Source organism: Elephas maximus, chromosome 16 (assembly GCF_024166365.1).
Source record: "Elephas maximus indicus isolate mEleMax1 chromosome 16, mEleMax1 primary haplotype, whole genome shotgun sequence".
Lineage (NCBI taxonomy): Eukaryota > Metazoa > Chordata > Mammalia > Proboscidea > Elephantidae > Elephas > Elephas maximus.
The window spans coordinates 28,375,306-28,395,803 of NC_064834.1; the positions used below are offsets into that span (position 1 = coordinate 28,375,306).

General features: G+C 39.5%; 1 protein-coding gene across 1 annotated transcript in view; it reads left to right on the forward strand.

The window, feature by feature from the left end:
- Positions 1-20,498, forward strand: part of CCDC6 (coiled-coil domain containing 6) — a 125,666-nt gene that overhangs the window by 60,432 nt on the left and 44,736 nt on the right. Inside the window, exons 2-3 of the mRNA XM_049854757.1 lie at positions 1,752-1,901; positions 18,770-18,898. Of these exons, the coding sequence (XP_049710714.1) occupies positions 1,752-1,901; positions 18,770-18,898 (279 nt within the window). The remainder of the gene's footprint in view (positions 1-1,751; positions 1,902-18,769; positions 18,899-20,498) is intronic.

The following is a 20,498-nucleotide window of genomic DNA, read 5'->3' on the forward strand; positions in this document are numbered from 1 at the left end:
GCTGAATGACATATCCTTTGTTGCTCAGCCCTCCCGGTCGATCCCAGACTGGTGTCTTAAAGAACTTGAGTACGAGGCCTTCTCCTGGCAAAGCTACCACCTTTCGTGTAGCAGTGTTTCTCAGTTTAAGATACATGTGTAGTCCTCTTTTGTAGAATTGCTTGGAAAGCACTTTCAGGGATTGGTGTACTTCCTCTAAGGCCACTGTAATTGAGAGCAGGGATTGTAGAATCCACAGAAACCATGGATATCAGGGTGTGGGTGTTGGGGGAGCTGGCGAATATGTACAGAAATCTGAAGCACCAGAGCTGGGAGTGGTTGTCAGACCTTTTTACAATAAAAGGTGGTAATTGCTTAACGCAGGTACCCTTTTCTCTCCTGCTCTTCCGACCCTCTTGTATTTTTATAAGTGACAGGTGATTGGAGGCTTGGGATTCATGTAACTCTCCCGCACTTGGCAGAAACACTGGAAATGCATTTTTTGGGATGAATGCATCAAAACGTTGCAGTTTAAAAAGTGCTTTGAATAGCATTGAGCCTATTTGAGACAAGTAAGCTCTTTGTGGAAAGATGAATTTCCTTCAAGGATTGTTAGATTTTTCTGTTTCTTCCGTTGAAGCATTTTGGGGGGGATCTACAGAAGAATATTTTCATCTCTACTGAATTATGTCAGACCTTCTTTCCTCCCATATTTTGAAAATTCAGTAATGCCTGTCCTGGTCCTTCTCCCCAAAAAACTCCCCGAAAGGAAAATAAAGTCAAAGATGAAACTCCTCCCATTCGGCCTTACCCTCCACCCCCTAGATTCCCACTATCTTGCAATAATGACTTTTTAGCCGTTTGGTGTATTTCTTTCTGTTCAGTAGTCAATGAATATATAAATGTGCCCATGTGTCTCTGTACGCCTTTTCTAATGGCATATCCAAACCGTTTCAGTAACATCCTAAGTAAGTGACATGATGTTGCTTTTAAGTACGTTGAACTTCTCTATACCAGTCCCCTAAATATTTTAATTATAAACCTCTGTGCTGTATGTAGGGACATGCAGAAGGTTGTCACAAATCAGCGCACATACCGCAGAATCGAACCAGTGTTCTGTATTCTGTTGGACTTGGGATTGCTGCTTAAAAACGACAGGATGGTCTTGGCTAATTTCTTTGAAGTATGACTTTAAGAATGACGCGCTGGTGGCTCAGTGGTAGAATTCTTACCTTCCACACGGGAGGTCTGGGTTCAGCTTCCAGCCAGTGTACCACATGCAGAGCCTCCACCTGTCTGCCAGTGGAGGCTTGTATGTTCCTATGATGCTGAACAGGTTTTAGCAGAGCTTCCAAAGAAAGACTAGGAAGAAAGGCCTGGTGATTCTACTTCTGAAAACCAGCCAGTGAAAACCCTGTGGAGCACAATGGTCTGATGATCCGCAACCTGTCATGAGGGTGGCATGTTGTGTTTGGGGTTGCCCTGAGTCAGGGGCCAACTCGATGGCAGCTAGCAACAATGTCCGTTTAAGAAGAGGATAGTACATAGCACAGGAGGGTCCTTTGCCATAGTAGTAACATTTGCTTTTATGGTTGCTGCTCAGCTCGTCTGGTTTGTGCTTCTTGGGATGTGCCGGTTCATAGTTAAAAATAGAGCTCTAATTAAAATGGGTACCCACTTTGAAACTAAAGAACTATATTTCAATTAGTGAATTTCCTATTTGCTTAACATGTGTTTTTGTTTTGTTCTCTCTTAATTTTTTTTTTAAACAGCAAGCCAGGGCTGAGCAAGAGGAAGAATTCATCAGTAACACTTTATTCAAGAAAATCCAAGCTTTACAGAAGGAGAAAGAAACCCTTGCAGTCAATTACGAGAAGGAAGAAGAGTTCCTCACTAATGAGCTCTCCAGAAAATTGATGCAGGTAAGTTATCTTTTCTACCGTCTCATCTTCCCTGCCGAATTTTCCTCTCTAGGAAAGAAAAAAAGACTTGGATGGGGCACTTTGCTGGAAACATTTGCGATGAGGTTGCATCTCAGGTCCTTCGGAGGTTAAAAATACCCAGGTAAAGATGGTGGCAGTGTGGTAGTCAAGGCTGGGGTGTCGTAGCTCATCTTCTTAGGTAAGGTAAGACATTTTGTACCCGGAGTACTTCAGAAAATTGCTGATGAGTATGAAGCCTTATCCTAGGAGAAATTACATAATGCAGTCGGTAGCATTCTGGGAATAACGGAGTTTAACGTCAAATGCGAAGTTTCTTTCTCCTTTTATGTTGTGTCTATAATGAATTCACCATCAACCTTTTTGGCAGCCAGAGCTGAGTCATTTGTACTCAAATATGAGTACATGAAGTGAAATGTCACTTTCAGGGAGAAAAGAAGTATCCGTGATGGTTAAAATTACATACAACAAACCATGCTCAGGTGAGGAATGTATCACTGAACAGATATTAGACTGATGTGTGATATTAAAAACTGATGACAGTGTTAATCTCTAATAGTATATGGAAAACACCACAGAAAACATACGGAATGATCTGGTCTCTGGGGTTCAGTGGCTCATTTCCCGCCCCCTCCCCCACCTTGCTAGTGAAATACGAAAGTGCAACATGTTCAGGGGAGACAAGTGGGATATTTAGTTGTCATTCATTCTTTAGCATCGCATGTCCAAAATAGTGAGCAGGCATAAAACTAGCTAGCATCACTAAAAATTACATTCATTAATTGAGGTGAAATATTGTATTTAAGTGAGGTTATAAAAAGATATTTAAGTCTTTTTAAAAATTTTCCTAAATTTGTATCTTACCTCTCTACGTAGATGATCCTGTACTATTGTACAGCAAGCTTTGGTGTAAAAACGCATATACAATGGGCCAGGCACTTTTACCCCTGTCTTTTTTTTAATTCTCACTTGTCTACCTAATTACTGGATAAAGATACCTTCTAGTTGTATTTAAAAAAAAAAAAGAAGAGAAATTGATTTGTATAGTAGTTCTTGAAATGTGTAGAATAAGGTGCCCAGGCATTGTTGTCTGTCAAATTTATGGCAAAGTTCCTGTGCTGAAACTTTTTGTTTATTCATGTGCGTTCTGATTTAGAGAGAAAATGAGGAGGGAGAAGGTTCGTTTGACCTTTGACTGTATCTCACCTTAGCAGCACTAGATGATTCATTCTATATGTTGCTTCTGACTATAGGGGTGCAATTATGGTTGGTTTTTCTTAGTGTGTACTCAGGTACCCTAATCTTTAACACTGCAAGAAACTTTTTTTTTTTCATTTTACATGGTTGTTAGTATTTTGAGTCTTTGACCAAAGTACATGGTAAAGCCATCAGAACCTAACCAGGTCATGCACATTTTCGCTCATCTTCAGCGGTAGAAGGTTGTGCAGTATATCATCATTTATTATCACAGCCTACCTACTTTCCAAGGATATTGATGTTTCTCGAAATAAGATACTAAGTAAGAGTGAAAACAAAAGAGCTGTGAACAACAGAAAAGGAAGTTAACTATAGCAATACACTTGGCATAAGAAGGCTTGAGCTTAAAATTTAAACTCTGAGCGTCCTAGAAATAAAGCCATAACCTAGAGCAAGGTAGTGATTTTTTGCATAATTCTTGTATCTGAAATAATAGTTCTTCACTGAGTTGCTGTTGAGAGTGTTGGAAAAATTTGGAAACAAGTAGTGCTGATGGTTGTATGACATGATGAATGTAATTAATTGTCACTGAATTGTACACATAAAAAATATTGAAATGGCAAATGTTTTGTTATATATATTTTTGCCACAATAAAGAAAAAAAGAGTTCTGGTTGGTCAGGAGGGGAAAAAAAAATCATATATTAAAAACCTAAAAAAAACTTTTTGGGGGGCTGGGGCAGATGTTTTTAAAGAGATGGAATAGTATATAAACCAAATAGCACAGTAAACTGTTTTTATTGAATATAAAATTAGTATGTAATGTTTGTATAGTACAAGTCTTCATGACGCCATGTCTTATTTTTGCCCTCAGTCAAGACAAAAGGTATACTAGTTCAAAGGTATGATTCTGAGAAGACATGTTTGGGGAGCGCTAGTGAAAACCCTATTGGTGTAGTGGTTAAGTGCTATGGCTGCTAACCAAAGGGTTGGCAGTTTGAATCCACCAGGCACTCCTTGGAAACTCTATGGGGCAGTTCTACTCTATCCTATAGGGTCACTATGAGTTGGAATCGACTAGACGGCACTGGGTTTGGTTTTTATTTTGGTCAGATGGATTAGTAGACGGTTGATGACCTAACTTAAAGAATCTGAACAAATGGATGGTTAGCATGTCCTTGAGACAGTCCCTCCTGTATCCTGGCCTGGTGCTTAGGCTTTTGAAAGGAAATGGATAGCAGGTAGTGTGAGGTTAAGGTCTCTGGCAAATTCTATAGCTATGTTTATTCTCTGGCATTATAGGTGATCTTTTTAGGTACCAGTTAGTACAACATGCGATAAATACCTAAGAATCTGCCTTCTGTTGTTGACCAATTGGAGAGATCTCTCATAGCTGCAGGGGAAACGGCTGTTGGGTCCATGCTATCCACTGGCCAGACTTCCAAATATGTATTTCCTTAAGGGTTCTAACTGGTCCTTTGTTAAAGGCCCATATTTTCTGCCACACTGCATGGAGAGCTGACCTCCACCTGGAGGATTTTTAGAGTAATTGGTTCTAATAGACCTTTCCAACTATGTGATTAATGTGTCTCTCTAGGTGTTTGCTTGTAGATAGGTCCTTGTTCTGAAGAGCCTGAAAAGAGCAGCCATACTCCAGATTTTACTGAGAGACCAGTGAATGCATTGATTTCACCATGCAAGTGTTTAACGTTTTTTACAGAAAGACTGCAGAGGGGTTACTTTACAGAACAATTTTTGTTTTGTCACCGTGGCTTGTGTGTTATCTCTGATAGTGATTGGACAGTGCTTTTCTGCATATTTTAAAGGGATTATGTGATCCTGAGAGAAAATGAGATTATTGTTATGGAGAGGACTTCTCTCTTCCCAACTACTGTGATAAAACTGGTATCCAGTGCCATGAAAAACTAAGTCAGGATTATTTATGTGTAAATTAGAAGACAACAGGAAACTCCTTTGCCCCTTTAGAAGATCAGGATTGTGAAATAGCTTTAATGTCTACAGAAATGATAATTCTCACCAAAAGAAACAAAAACATACACATAAAAACAAGTGTAAAGCTTTTCTCCCTTGCTTTTGTATGTGTCCAATGGACAGACACAAAATTATATCTTCATTTTGAGGAAACACTTGTCTGAAAAATATATATCCTTCTGAGTCCAAACCAGGGAATTGATCACTGGCCAGTAAAACATTGTCCTAAAAAGAACCTCGTAGTACTTTTGGTAAGCCCAGCACAGGCCTGCATTAGAACTTAAATTTAGCTCTGGATATCCTTGAAGAGAGTTTGTAACTTAATCATTATTTATAACTTAAAATTCACAAGAAATATTTTATGTGCAAAAGTCTTCAGAATTTATAAGGTTTATGTTAGATAAAAGTCTAAAAGACTGTTCTTTAAAATGTTAAAGTGATTGTGCTTGGGTGGTGAGTTTATAGGTTACATTAATTTTTCTTATGTCCCTTTCTTCTAATTTTCTAAAAGCAGTGTGAATTATTTTTATAGTTAGAAAATATCTTTATAAAAAGGAAATTTAAAAACCTGATGCCCTTTTTATCCTCCCCTTTTGAAATCTCCTTCTACATCACTGACTTTGAGAGCTGAGTCCTGCTGTCTTTGTTGCATCTGTTTGCTATGGAGAACAATGCACTGAAGGCCCCCCATAGTGCCAGGCTCACTTGCTGATGATAGAAGATTCTGGACTGTCCACATCATTAAGAACTAGTAAAATCAGCAAACACTGGACAAGAATAAGGAAGACTGAAGGAGAATTGATGCCTTCGAATTATGGTCTTGGCAAAGAATATTGAATATGCCGTGGACTTCCAGAAGAATGAACAAATCTGTCTTAGAAGTACAGCCAGAATGCTCCTTAGAAGTAAAGATGGCAAGCCTTCATCTCATGTTTGGGCATGTTATCAGGAGGGAGCAGTCCCTAGAGAAGAACATCATGCTTGGTAAAGTAGAGGGTCAGCCAAAGAGAGGAAGACCCTCACGAGATGGATTGACACAGTGGCTGCAACGATGGGCTCAAGCATAGCAATGATTGTGAGAATGGCACAAGACTGGGCAGTGTGGTACATAGGGTTGCTGTGAGTTGGAATCGACTAAACGGCACGTAACAACGAGCAACAGCAGTGTGATTAGAATGCTCTAATGACTAGTTTGGAAACCCTGGTGGCGTAGTGGTTAAGTGCTATGGCTGCTAACCAAGAGGCTGGCAGTTTGAATCTTCCAGGCGCTCCTTGGAAATTCTATTGGGCAGTTCTACCCTGTCCTGTAGGGTCGCTATGAGTCGGAATTGACTCGACGGCAGTGGGTGGGAGTGATTAATTTAGCTGTCTTGTCAGTCTTCTTTTGATTTACTGTACTGGCCCTCAGCTATGCAACTTTTTTTTAAATTTCTGGTGTCTCTGGTAAGGCCTGATCACCACTGGCAACTAGAAGTCCTGCTGTTGCTGAGATTAATATGGTTTTAGCAATTGTGAATTTTCCCACCTGCATTTATGCATCAGGTTCACTTCCTGTTCTTTGGGGAGCCCTGTCAGCTCGTTTGTTTGTTGCGTACACTCTGCTCAACCAATATCCCCGCCAAAAGTTAATGAGTACTCTTTTTCTTACCCTGGAACAGAACTGAGATGAGAAGCTACTGGGTATTACATCTCCGACTGTTTTCAATCAAATCCAAGTTTCAAATTTCAGACCTTAAAATAACAAATAGACCTGTAGCATTATACTTTGGATTCACATACTAAATTGGATCTGGTCCTCAGAAAATAATACCACCGTAGGTATTAGAAATTATTATACCATATCCTCATGAAGGGGATACATTCTTACTGATAATGATAATTGAAAGTATGCAAGAATAAAAGTGTTTTGGATCTCTTTCCAAGTGGCATGGCTTATTTACTTATTTATTATCGACTCAGTCCCTGAGGTTAGGATGTCTCCTGAAATTAAAGTAGTTGAAGTTTCCTAGCTTCTGTGGAAAGATGATATATGGAGGAGAGGAAGGAAGTTGTGGGTAAAAACCACTGCCGAAGCTGCCACTACCAAATAATTTATAGCTGAGTGGTTCAGAAGAATATCATGCAACAGCTTTATTCTTCTCTTTCTGTTTACACAGGAATAAAACTAAGAGGAAGAATTTTAATAAGTCCCCAAATCTGCATGCTCCCCTGACAAAAGGCTTAAACTACCTCGTTCGCCCTCTTTCTTTCCTCCTCCCAATTCTGGAGAAGTGGTTTCTCCTTCCAGTACCATCTTACTGGATCCAGTTTTTGCTGGAGCTTATACTTCCCTAACCCTAGAAGGGGTGTATTTCTGGGTATCCTGGCCTGTCTGCAGGTGAAAGAAGTACATCTGGACACTCCAGTCCCTTTTTCTCCAGCGTGTAGACCAGAATCAGAGGCTGTTTATTTTTCCCAAGTCACCAAGATGGCAATGTAATCATTTTGTTTGTGCAGGCAGCAAAATCACATGTCAGGTGATGAATATGTATAAAACTCCGTTTAGTGAATTTGAAGGGCACCTAAACTAAGACCGCCATTGCACCCATTCCGACGAAGACTTGGTTCTCCCTGTGGTTGGGCAGAAGAGTCCTTGAAATGTGTTCTTCATTAATGTGGTTAGACCTGGGCTCTGTTGGGTTTTAGTTTTTCAGGGCTAGTAATACTGGTCAGAGAAATGTGCTATCTCATCATAGCCTTCAGAATGGTTGGGCAGAGTTATTATTTTTTGTTATTTTTCTTTTTAACTCTCCAAGCCTCAGCTTCATCTGTTCATTGTTTCTTTTTACGGGGCAAAGGACTTGGATACTGCATTCACAGAACATCTGCAAAGAGCTCTTGGGCTGTTTTTAATGCGTTTTAAGTGCTGTAGCCACCAGTGGCCAATGTATAAGCCAGAATTCTCCTGTTAGTAGCACCCCAAAACTTTCTCAGTTCAACATAATTTGTACAATTTGCACAATAAACTCAAAGGAGTTCTTCAGTCCTGAGAAGTCACTGAGTTTCTTTTAAGGCATGCATGCATGTGTGTGTTTATGTTATGGCTAGATTTGATGTGCCAGCACAAATTCTCAAAAATGTAAGGGCTATAGGAAGGTCAAAGAAGTTTCCCTTGCTGACTTCTTTGACATAAAATGTGGGAAATGCTGGTAGAGGGAAAATAAAGGTAGAAATAATAAGATGCAGCTGGGGCGAGAAGTTGCTTTATTTTCCAGGGTGGATGGAAAGCACTGTTAAGTCTAGTTGAAAAGATAGATCTTGGCCCTACTGTAGATGAGCCTTAGCCATCACTGGAAATGCTTTTCGAATGACTTTAAAACTTTGTAGTTTTAACATTTGGTTATAAATACAAGTTGGTTTCATGGTTTGGTTCTTTTTTATTTTCAAAACAATTTACAGACAACCTAGTCAGCAATTACCTTAAAATACAGAATTATATCCCTTAAAATACAGAGTTATATCCTGCTGCTGTCTTCACCTTCTTTTTTTCCCTCTTTACTCATAAACTAAGAAAGATGATCCTTTTTTTTTTTTAATTTCCAGTGATAACTTAGAATGAACTCTTTGAGCTAAACACTCTACTTCTCAGAAGAAGAAACTGGAGATATTTTAAAATGGATTTTCAATGCAGTAGTCTGACTCCAGAGCCTAAAGGACTTCTTTATCTATTTGTGGAGCATCTTGTTTTTAACCTTCTTCCTAAGCAGATTTCTCTAAAGGTGTTAATGCTTTTAGCCTCATCATGCTTTTGGAAATCTAGGAAACTCATATTTAGCCCTTTAGGTATTCTGAGTGTATGGGAAGCTTGATGTTGGACTGGAGCTATTTAATCAGAAGTAAAGGCCTGACTTTAGTTCTTGGTGTTGAGAATGCTGACAAGGAACTAAAATGAAATAAATAATTTCCTGGAAGGACCTAGTTATTTATTTTTTTTCCTTTACAGAAGTTATATATGTCTTCCCTTCTAGGAAATGACAGATTAGATAATTCAGACAAACCTTGCTTGAAGATAAATAAAAGCTAAACAGAATGCTTTTCAATTTTTATTAAAAACATTAAAGACTAACAAAGATGGTGAAGAACTGTCGGGCTGAGATCTGGGGGAGGCCGGGAATAAGAGAGGAGACACCAGTACCCATTGTTGCTTTTGTGCTGAGGGCATTTGCTATTCTTTAAGAAACAGCTAAGAAACTGAGTTGTGCTTTGGTAGTTTTGTGGGGCTAGGGTACAGAAATCAAAGCTTGGGCTAGCCAAAGGCAGGGATTCTGGTAAATCACCCCAACTTTAAACTGAAATCATAAGAGCCCCACCCTCAGAAATAGAGTGAACCGGTTTTGCATCATCTGAGTGAACATGAAGGTTTAAGTTTGGATTAAAGTACACCCGGATTTATGGTGGCTGGCAGAATTTTTTTTTTTTTTTTTTCTGGAGGAGGGTACTATTGTCCTAGGCTTCAAGTTTCTCCTACAAATAACTTCAAATACAAAGTCCAGCACACAGTAAAGGAGAGCCAGGCACATCAAAATATGGGATTCCATGAATGTAAACCAGCAATAATAACAGAACAGAAAAGGACTTCACAGACACTTCAGGTATTTGATTATCAGGCATAGACAGTGAAAGCAACCATGCTTTTACTGTATTCAAAGAAACATAAGCCAAGCTTGAAAGCTTTGGCAGGAAACTGGAAACTGTGTAGACATTCATATTTGAAAAATGATTAGAAAGTCTAGAACTGAAATACAGTAGCCCAAATTAAGAGCTCAATAGCAGGATAGATACAGCTGAAGAGAAAACTTATAAACTGGAAAACATTTCAGAAGAAACTATCCAGAATGCAACCCAGTGAGTTAACAACATGCAAAATACAGAAGGATTAACAGACATGGAGGATACAGTGAAAGTTTTATGTTTTTCATTGGGGTTCCAGAAAGGAAGGACAAAGAATAGGATGAAAACAATATTTGAAAAGATAACAAGGAGGATTTCTGATGAAAGACGGCAATCCAAGAAACTTATTAAATCCCAACTAGGATATAAAAAAAAAAAAATTAAAGTGAACTTTCAAAATCCTGAAGACAAAAAGGAAAAATCTTTTAAGCAGCCAGAGGTGTATCTAAAAAAAAAAAAATTAAAGTAAACTTTCAAAATCCTGAAAACAAAAAGGAAAAATCTTTTAAGCAGCCAGAGTAAAAAGACATATCTTTAGAGGAATAATAAACTAATAGCTGATTTCTCAACAGAAAATGGAAGCCAGAAGACAGTGGAATAATATTGGTAAGGTGCTGAAAAGAAATCACTTTTAACATGATATTTTATATCCAGCAAGAATATTCTTCAAGAACAAAGCTAAAGATATTAAAAACAAAACAAAATTTACTATCTGTACCAGAATAAATTCTCAAAGATGTACTTCAAGTAGGTAGAAATTGATCTCAGATGGATGGTCAGAGATATAGGAAAGAATTAAGAACGTGATATTTTATATCTGTGTATGTGTAATTATATGCATTATAATTTAGTTTAATTATAATTAAAAACAATAGCCTGTATGTTGGGAAGGGGAATTAATCACAGTTAGGATATTCTAAGGTTGTTGTGTGTCTAGATGGAGAATAAAATATTTATTTATGTTAAATTTTCATACATACATGCTTGTAATTTCTGAGATAACCACTAAAAAATGAAAATGAAGTGTATAACTTTGAAATAATAAAGGGCAAAAAATTGAAGGCTGATATAATCAATTCTTGAGAAGGTAAGAAAGACTGGAAAGCACAGAATAAGATGGATTTAAGTCTAAATATAGCAACCCAGAAGAAAAATGACTAAAGGCTTGACCAGGCTTTTCACCTAGGTGAATAGCCAAATGGTTAATAAATGAAAAAGTACACAAACTCACTAGTGATCAGGAAAGGGGAATTAAAACCACAACAAGAGACTACAAGGGAATTTTCATGCACTGCTAGTGGGAATGGAAATTGTTACAAATGTTTTCAAAACGATTTGGTGTTTCCAATAAACTGGGGCTCTCTGGTGGTGAGATGGTTATTAAGAGCTCAGGCTGCTAACCAAAAGATCGGCAGTTTGAATCCACCAGGTGCTCCTTCGAAACCCTATGGGGCAGTTCTACTCTGTCCTATAGGATTACTATGAGTCAAAATCCACCCAGTGTCACACAACAACAGCAACAGTGATAAAGCTGAAAATACTCATTCTCTTTGACCCAGGAGTTCCACATAATGTGTGCACACATGCACCAAATGTGTGCAGAAATTTTCATGGTGGCATTGCTCATAGTAGTCGAAACTAGAAATGGCCCATAGAGGGGATAAATTTGTGATACACTCATCCAGTGGGATATTATAAGGCAATAAAAGTGCCAACTACAGTTAGACTCAATCACAGATGAATCTCACTAGTGCATTTAGCAGAAGAAGCTACACAAAAAAGAATATAAAACAAAGCAAAACTAATGTTTAGAAATAAACACATGGGGGTAAAATTTTTAGGAAAAATATGCAAGGAAGTAAATGCCATAAGAATTATGGTAGCAGTTATCTCTAGGAGAGCGGGAAGCTGTTCACAGGAAGGACATAGGAGGCTCTTTGGGGAGTGGGCAGTATTACATTGTGGGTGATAGTTATATATATGTAATTCTTCTTAAAACTTTTTGCTGTTCTCTGTTCTGCAGTCTCTTTGACAGCTTCTTTCTGTATAACTTAACATCCGCGTTATAATGATCATATCTATTCATTTGTTATTCTGTCAGCTTTTTAATGACATCTTTTATACTTACCCAGCTGTTTTGCTCATCCGGAGGCTTAGTTTAGAGAGGAACGGTTCACACAAAGTTAGGATTTTTTCATTTACTCAATTGATATTTGCATATATAATGTTTTCTAGATCCTTTGGAATACAGATTTAAGGAAGACCTGACCACTATCCTTCACAGTTCTTGAAGTCCTCTAAAGGTGATTGAGAATGCACCCACGTGCTAGAAGGCAGCAGCCCATGTCAGGGTTAAAGGCAAAAGCTTTGAAGCCAGAGACCTAGGTTGGAACTCTGGATCTCCCCCTCACCCACTGAATGACTTTGGGTAGGTCACCTAACCTCTGTAAGCTGTGGTTTCCTCTTTCATAAACTGCAGGTGATAATAACATCTCCCATGGAGTTACAAAAATGAAGTGCATTGGCAGACATTAAATATTTGGTACATAATAAACACCCCAAAGTGCTCAGTGCTTTTAGAAGTAACTAATAGAAAGGAGAGCCCTGTGGTTAAGTGCTTGGCTGTTAACCAAAAGGTGGACAGTTCGAACCCACCAGCCACTCTGAAGGATAAAGATATGGCAGTCTGCTTCGTAAAGATTTACAGCCTTGCAAACCCTACAGGCAGTTCTACTCTGTCATACAGGGTCTTTATGAGTCAGAATCAACTGAATGCCAGTGGGTTTGGGTTTTTGAGTAGAAAGGATGTGAAGAATGCCATGAAATAATCATTGAAATGCCGGAGCAAGTGGACGCGTTATGCCAAGGGTATGTGGGAATGCACTGTAGTGAATGTCTTATGAGCCATTCTCCCAGTTTCTCTAAGTTGGAGTGAGGGATTCAGACACTCTAGGCAGAGATAGGGAGGCAGGAAGTGGGCAGCAGTGTCTGAAATCAGTGGACTCTGTGACTAGCAGGGGCTGCAGTCCAGAAGCCCTGAGACCAGAATGACCTTTCAGCAGTCTTTGGCCAGGATGGTGGGTCTTACTTTTTTACTCTAGTTTTTAGAAAAAGACATGAGCTATGCTTTTGATTGTGGTTACCACCATTCTCTGTGCTTAACCTCATCCACTCTTTGCACTCAGCTTGGGCCTAGAAGGCATTTACCTTTGCAAACCTTGGACTAGCACTTGGGCTGTGTGAAAATAGCGCAAGGAAGGGATGAAAAGCTTGCATAGAGATTGGATTGTGGAAGGACTGGAATGTTGTGCCAAGGGGTTTAGACTTAATCTGTAGGTGGTAGGGTGCCATCGAAAGATTTTGAGCAGGGCAGCAAGGACTAGTCTGCTAGGTGGATCTCTACTGGATTTAGGGAGATCAACTAGGAGGCTCTGACGGTGGCCCAGTTAAGAGCAAAGAAAGGCCTGAACTAGATTGGAGCCATGAGCACAGAAAGAAGGGAGTGTGCTATTATGGAGGCAGACTTGATAGAGTTTGGCAACCGATTAGATTTGAGGTGTTGGATGACTCCCCCACCCCCCCGCCCCGAACTCTCAGCCTGGGTGACTGAGAAGAGTGGTGTAGTAACAGAAATAGAGGAGGAGGTGGGAATAAGTGATGGGCCCAAGAGTCGTTTATTTAGTGTTTAGTGAGGGAGGAGTCTGACTTTCTGCCACAGCTGCTCAGTAGAGCAAACAGTTGGTTCTTGAGAGACTCCTGATACTCTGAGAGACATAGTTGAACTTCCTTTCGAAGCTTGTATTAGTTACTTGGTAGGTTTTTGACAGTTGAATGACATAATGCAGTTAGTGTCCTGTGGTGGCCTTTACTTCGTCCAACGCAGGCAGCTCTAGCCTTTGGTTTACCAGTTGCCATTGAGTCTGTTCTGACTCATGGCAACCCCGTATGTGTCAGAGTAGAACTGCGCTCCATAGGGTTTTCAGGGGCTGATTTTTCCACAGTAGACTACCAGAACTTTCTTTTGGGGCTCCCCTGGGTGAACTTGAACTGCCAACTTTTCAGTTAGCAGCTGAGTACAGGCATACCCTAGCCTTTGGTACCAAACCAAAAACCAAACCCAGTGCTGTCGAGTCGATTCTGACTCATAGTGACCCTATAGGACAGAGTAGAACTGCCCTATAGAGTTTCCAAGGGGCGCCTGGTGGATTCGAACTGCTGACCCTTTGGTTAGCAGCCGTAGCACTTAACCACTATGCCACCAGGGTTTCCTAGCCCTTGGTATTGTCAGTAAAACAAGGGTGTCAGCTGAGGGGTTGTGAGAAATACACAGAGAAAAAATAATAGTGTTGACTAATGAAGACAGAGGTGGGGGCATCTTAGGTTTATTCTTAAACTGTATTGAGAAAGCTAGGTCCTGGGGCTGGTGGCCAGAAGGCTCGCCTCATTTGGCTTGGGCTAGATTGACCACAAACCCAGAACTGCAGATTCATTCTCCTTGCAGCCTGGGATTTGGCAAACCCATTGCGTGCTAGGTGGACAGGCTTGTTCAACAGACAACATAATGTGCACCTATTATGGCTTTTCGAGATAGTTCTGTCAAGTAAACAGTTCCTCTGCCTCTACCTCAGAATTTTGCTGGGAATAAAAAGTCATTTGGTGAAGAGTTTTTCAGTCTTTTATATCAGGTTCCTGGTTCACTGAAGTGCTTCCAGAAAGCCTTTGTAAATTATAAGGACAACAATTATTGCTAATCGAGTGATGCTTAAAGCTAGCCTGCTTTAGATCAAATTAATGCTTCACTTGTGTTTTTAACATGCTGGAAGTTTGCTTTGGGGCCACATATACAGTCAGTAGATACAGTAAGATAATGCTCAAGTTTTCGTACGTAAAATTTTAAAATTTTATAGGTCTATAGTAGTATCTTTGCTCATGACTTTTTCAGTTATATTAGTATATTTTTAATGCTGAAACTTAGGGAACAAACCTTTATTTATATAGCCCTAATTCTCTTGAAAAATGTGACCTGCTGGTAGATCATCTGTTGGAATGCTGTGTGATTCCAGTTTTATAAGGATTTTTTTTTGTAGTGTTAACAGTATGGTGCACAAATAAGGGTTATAATACTACTCCATAATCTTTGTGATTGACTTTATAAAAAGTATACGTACAAAGATTCCAATTAAAAAATTTTTTAATCTTCCTAAATGTTTTGCTTTAGATATATCTAAGGCAAACACGAGTTTCATTTCAAACACGCTTCTTGCCAGAATACTCCTTAGAAGCACGGATGGCAAGACTACAGCTCACATACTTTGGACATGTTATTGGGGGGGGGGGACTAGTCCCTGGAGAAGGACATCATGCTTGGTAGAGGGTTAGCAAAAAGGAAGACCCTCAACAAGATGGTTGTCACAGTGGCTGCAACAACGGGCTCAAGCATAACAACGATTTTGAGAATTGCACACGACCGGGCAGTGTTTCCTTCTGTTGTACATAGGGTCGCTATGAGTCAGCACCCACTTGCTTGACAATTTATTTCCTCGTTTGAATTATTTTTACACTAATTCAGAATCACTGACCTTATTGGGAGTTTTAAAATTGCTTAATTAGTGTTATTTTAAGACTTGGAATTAGAAATTTAAAATCATGCCTTGAATTTTATGCCTATTTTGAAGACACTACTCAGAGACGAAACTGGAGTTTATTTTTGATAGCTAACACTAAGCTTTAAAGTTATGTTTGTGGCATCTGTTTAAAAGCAGAATCCAGCCCAGGAGTTCTGATTTTTTCCCAGGCAAACTGGTAGTCCAGGTGACACTATAGTTATTAGTTCCTGAACATTTCTCCCCTTTCTTCTGCCTCACTCCCCTCTCCCTCCACCTCCTTCTCTTCCCTGCCCTCTTTTGCCTTCTCGCCCTTGTAGATCTTAACCTTCAGCTTAGGCTTTTTTGTTTTGTTTTGGTGGTTGTCAGTATTTCTCTCTGTGCTTATCTTCTTGTTGACGGTTCTCTTTGTTCCAAGGAAAAACCATATTCTCTGTTTGTATTCCTAGTGTTCCGTTCAGAAACGCCACCTCCTGCTTCCTAATTGCCATGTCACCTGAGAGGTGGCAGAGCAAAGCGAGCAGCAAAGCCATTGGTTTTAGCTCTCTGTTTTGGGGGTGATGAAAACTATGAATCTTTGGCAAATGGAATTAGATCTTGGGAAAGGCTTAATGTTCTTTAAATGGGTTAGTGTAACCCAGGGACCTTACTTGAGTTATGATAGTGATGACTTTACCACCAAAATTCTCCTTAGGGTATAGCTCTTCAGAGGAAAAAGCCTCTTAAAATTGAGAGCTCTTCTAGACTTTATTACTAGTTAATGTCTATCCTTAAAGGAAATAACCTAATCAGATACTGATGTTGCAAGACCGTATGTCCAAATACGAATATCTTTCTGCAAGTTAATGAGAGCCTTACGCTTTCTCAGGTTAACATTCTGTGACAAACACCGCTTGGTGGAGACAGATTTTTTTCAAAGTTAGATTGCATCCTTTATTGTTTTAACTTACCTCAGGGCAGAACTATGCCATTGTGTTTTTTGTTTTTTTTTTTTTCAGGACAGAAGCATAAAACATAAAAAAAGAAAAAGGGAGATCTTTCCAACTAAAATGACAGCAATTGAAAACACATTGGTGAAAACACAGCTACTATTTTAAAAATTTATATAAATGATTTCAAGGTTTTAAGACTCCAAAGTTCATCATTTCTCTAAAATCGGTTGGTACCACCTAAGCTTAGTGTTCATAAACTGTTTTAGGGCAAGGATAATGTCATAACTATAGATTTCACCTACTACTAGCATAGTTCCTACAGATAGAAGACACACAACACATGTTTATTGAATAAAAGTGATTATATAAAGATGTACCTTTTTTTTTGCTGGGTTTTTTTTTTTTTTTTCCTCTCCCCTTATAAGTGATAGGGGTCTTGTTGAGGTCTTCTATGTCTAAAATGCTCAGGACATTTCTTGTTCTCCGTCCATTCCTTAGTTCTTTTCTTTACTGCTTGGTTTTTGCCGAACCTGAGTTTTAAAGGGATAGCTAAAAATACTTGTCACTGTAAGCACCTCCACACACCCGCTTTTTTCCTGGGTACCTGGAAGGTTGACCAGCCCTTTTTGGAGCTGCACATCAAAAACAGTCGGAGGGAAAATAGCAGCTGTTTAGTTAACATTTTCAGTGTTGGAAGACTGTATTAAATTTAAAACTTTTTTTTTCTTTAACCGTGGAGTATGTGTTTTTAGAAGCGTGGAAATTGTGTCAAATGTGGAAGGGGGTTTTGTGTAGCCATTTTGAGGTTGATGAGGCCCAGCTGTGCTTTCTGAGTTGCCATTGCACCACATGGAGGGTTTACAAAGTGACACAGCATCCCCTGGGGGGGGAGCACACATGGCTTATTTATTTGACTTATTTATTTATTTTTTTCGTTTAATCATTTGACTTTCCAAATATGAAGGGTGCATGAGGCGCCCGTGGGTAGAAGAGTCTGAAGTTGACCCCTGTCAAGTATGCTGAGTGATACAGTGAAGAGAGCTCAGCTTTGGGGTTCAGACCAGAGTGTGGATCCCAAACTCTTCTGTTTTCCAGCGGCATTAATAACCTATTGTGTCACGTGTGAAATGAGGGTGGGAGTCCTGGGTGGCACAAACAGTTCAGCTTATAACTGATAGGTTGGGAGTTTGAATCCACCCAGAGGCTCCTTGGAAGACAAGCCTGACGATCTGCTTTTGAAAGGTCCTAGCCTTGACAATCCTGTAAGCCCAGTTCTACACTGTAAGACATGGAGCTGCCATGAGCCAGAACTAACTTGATGGCAGCCAGTTTGGTTTTTTGGTTTTTAAAATGGGAGCAATCACACCTGCTTCAGTGAATGTAAAGAACTTTGTGTAATAACCTGGAGAAATGGGCTTGTTTTGTAGGTTGAATTAGGAAGCATTGTCATCTTAGACCAAAAAGTCAAACTCTGTGTGCGTCATTATTTTTAACAGCTTTCACCTAGCCTTTCCTTGTTTCTGAAAACATTGAGCCCTGTGGCTATCATTCCTCAACCACCATTATGGATCGATCCCACCCCATACCAGTGTCATTGATAGAACCTCTAATTTAGTGCGTTAGAAACAACACACGGGTATTAATGAGAACTGCAGGTTCACCCATGTCCAGCGGAGTTTCTTTTTTACCTTTTTTTGGCTTACGAAGGTAAAAGTAATTAAAAAAAAAAAAAAAAATCCCTTGTAACTGCATGCGTCCACATAACCATATCTTTTAATTGCATAAATAAGAGGTTTTTCTCCTTGATTTTTAGGGAAGGTGTAGGAGGTGTGATATAGGATCTCATTATGGAAAGGTAATTAGTTGCACTGATTTCGGCCAAGGCGTGCTTGCTAGACGTTGTGAAATAGCGTCCTAAATAATGTACTAAGTGTATTTTGTGATTGTGACATCGCCTGCCTCCCTACATACATTACGTAAATCTAAATAAACTGCAATTCATCTAATAAGAACTGACAGTGTGAAATTTCTGTTTTTTAATTTATTAATTTTTATGTCTGTGGTATAAAACTTAAAAGGTACAAAAGGGTTTATGTGGAAAAGGAAATTTCTTTCTTTACCTCATTCCCCAGCTTCCCAATTCCTTCCTATGGAGGCAACCACTTTTGTGTCTCTTAAAATTGAAATCTCGGTTCGTGACTCAATACCTACATGTATTTGTCCTATGATCTTTGGTTCTGTGTTCCAGGAACCAGTTAGGAGCAGATTGGTAGGTATATGCTTGGCTATACGAGCAGCAATGAGTAACGTCACCTTAGTGATGGTGCCTCTTAATCAGTGTGACCAGCTTTGGAGTGAGCGTTACTGTGGCTTTTGAGCATCTTGATTTCCACGTCTGTGTTTCTTTCATTTTCCAGTTGCAGCATGAGAAGGCTGAGCTGGAACAGCACCTTGAACAGGAGCAGGAATTTCAGGTCAACAAACTGATGAAGAAAATTAAAAAACTGGAGAACGATACCATCTCTAAGCAGCTTACATTAGAGCAGGTAAGCATCGATAGCTCTCCCTCAAATTATTAACCGACTTGTTCTTTCAAGCTTGAAGATGCCCTGAGGAATATGAGTGAGGCATATTTTTCAGCGTTTTGCCCCTGCAGTGGCAGTTTCCCTTCTGAAGTAAGCATCCGCGGGTTTACATAGCACCTGCTCACTCTCTTGCACGCTGTTTCTTTTTTTAACCGCAATTAACAAAGTGTCGGGAGATATGTTGTTACGTACTGATTTATAGCAGGAAATGTTAGGTTCCTTTCACAAAGCAAAGGGGGAAGGATACGTTTTTAACCACAGGATAGTTTTCTATGAAATTTCCTGAGGTGGTGTTTCTGTGGAACTAAAGCTGTCCTCTCCAGAGTTCTTCAAAATAACCAGTTAGCTTTTTTATTTTTTGAATTATTAGCAACCTCAGTGGTTAAGCACTTGGCTGCTAACTGAAAGGTCGATGGTTTGAACCCGCTGGCTACTCTGTGGGAGAAAGATGTGGTAGTCTGCATCTATAAACACTACAGCCTTGGAAACTCTATAGGACAGTTCTGCTGTGTCCTGTAGAGTTGCTATGAGTTGGAATTGACTAGATGGCAACAGGTTTTTGGTATATGAACCTTGTGTTATCCAGGTAGACTTGTTATATAGATAACGGAGTTGGAGATTTGGTTCTGCCTTCTGAGTCAGCCACTAACCAGTTGTATGACCTTGGATTAACTTCGTTGACTTCTCTGGGCCCAGATGCTACATTTGTAAATAGAGCAGGACAGATCTAAATCAGGAATGGCAAACTTAAACCATAATAGATGTACAATCCCTTTGTCCATTGCCCTTGACAGATGTTGGTATTTGATTACAGTACTTGCCTTGGGAGTCCAGGCTGGGCCTCACACCATTACTCACACATGGGCAGTGTTATCAGTCCATCCAAGTTGTTGTGCCAGACAAAAAAAAGTACCTGCTGTTCCTGGCGTAGGTGTTCCCTGAGGCGTTTTCCATCTCTGAGGTCCTAAAGTTTTATTTTCCCTAAGATAAATTATAAGAGACTGCCCGGAGTATACTGCTACCTGGGTTCCCATGTAAAATTCAGTGTATTGATTATGATTTTCCAGCTTTTTGTAATTTAGATTCTGATTGTCATTATGATGATTTGGCTAAGCTCTTCACGCTAAAGTGGTCTGGTTCACCTCAACTTTAACATCTTGGTTGCATATCTTAGTCCATGCTGACTGGTCCTTAAGTTATCCTCAGGTCCTCTCTAGTTTCAGTATTTTACCTGAGAATGAAATGATGGTGGGAATATGAGGTTTGAGGGGAAGTCAGGGTTGGTTTTAATCTAATACTAATTGACCCTTGTTTTTTGTGTTGTTCTCATGCATGCCTATAGGGAGAATGTTACTTAGTTTTCCAAGGCTATGTGTGAATGGTGGCCCTAAGTTTTTCTTCTAGGGGGGAGAAAAAAACCCAAAAACATAAGTTTTCAAAGGTTAGCTATTTTATACACATTCAGAGAAATCTATTCTTACCATTTATCTTCAGAATTTGATGTAATATCTACTTTTAGGAGAGTTCTTTCCCCACAGTTTAAAGGCATTTTGTTCCGAGT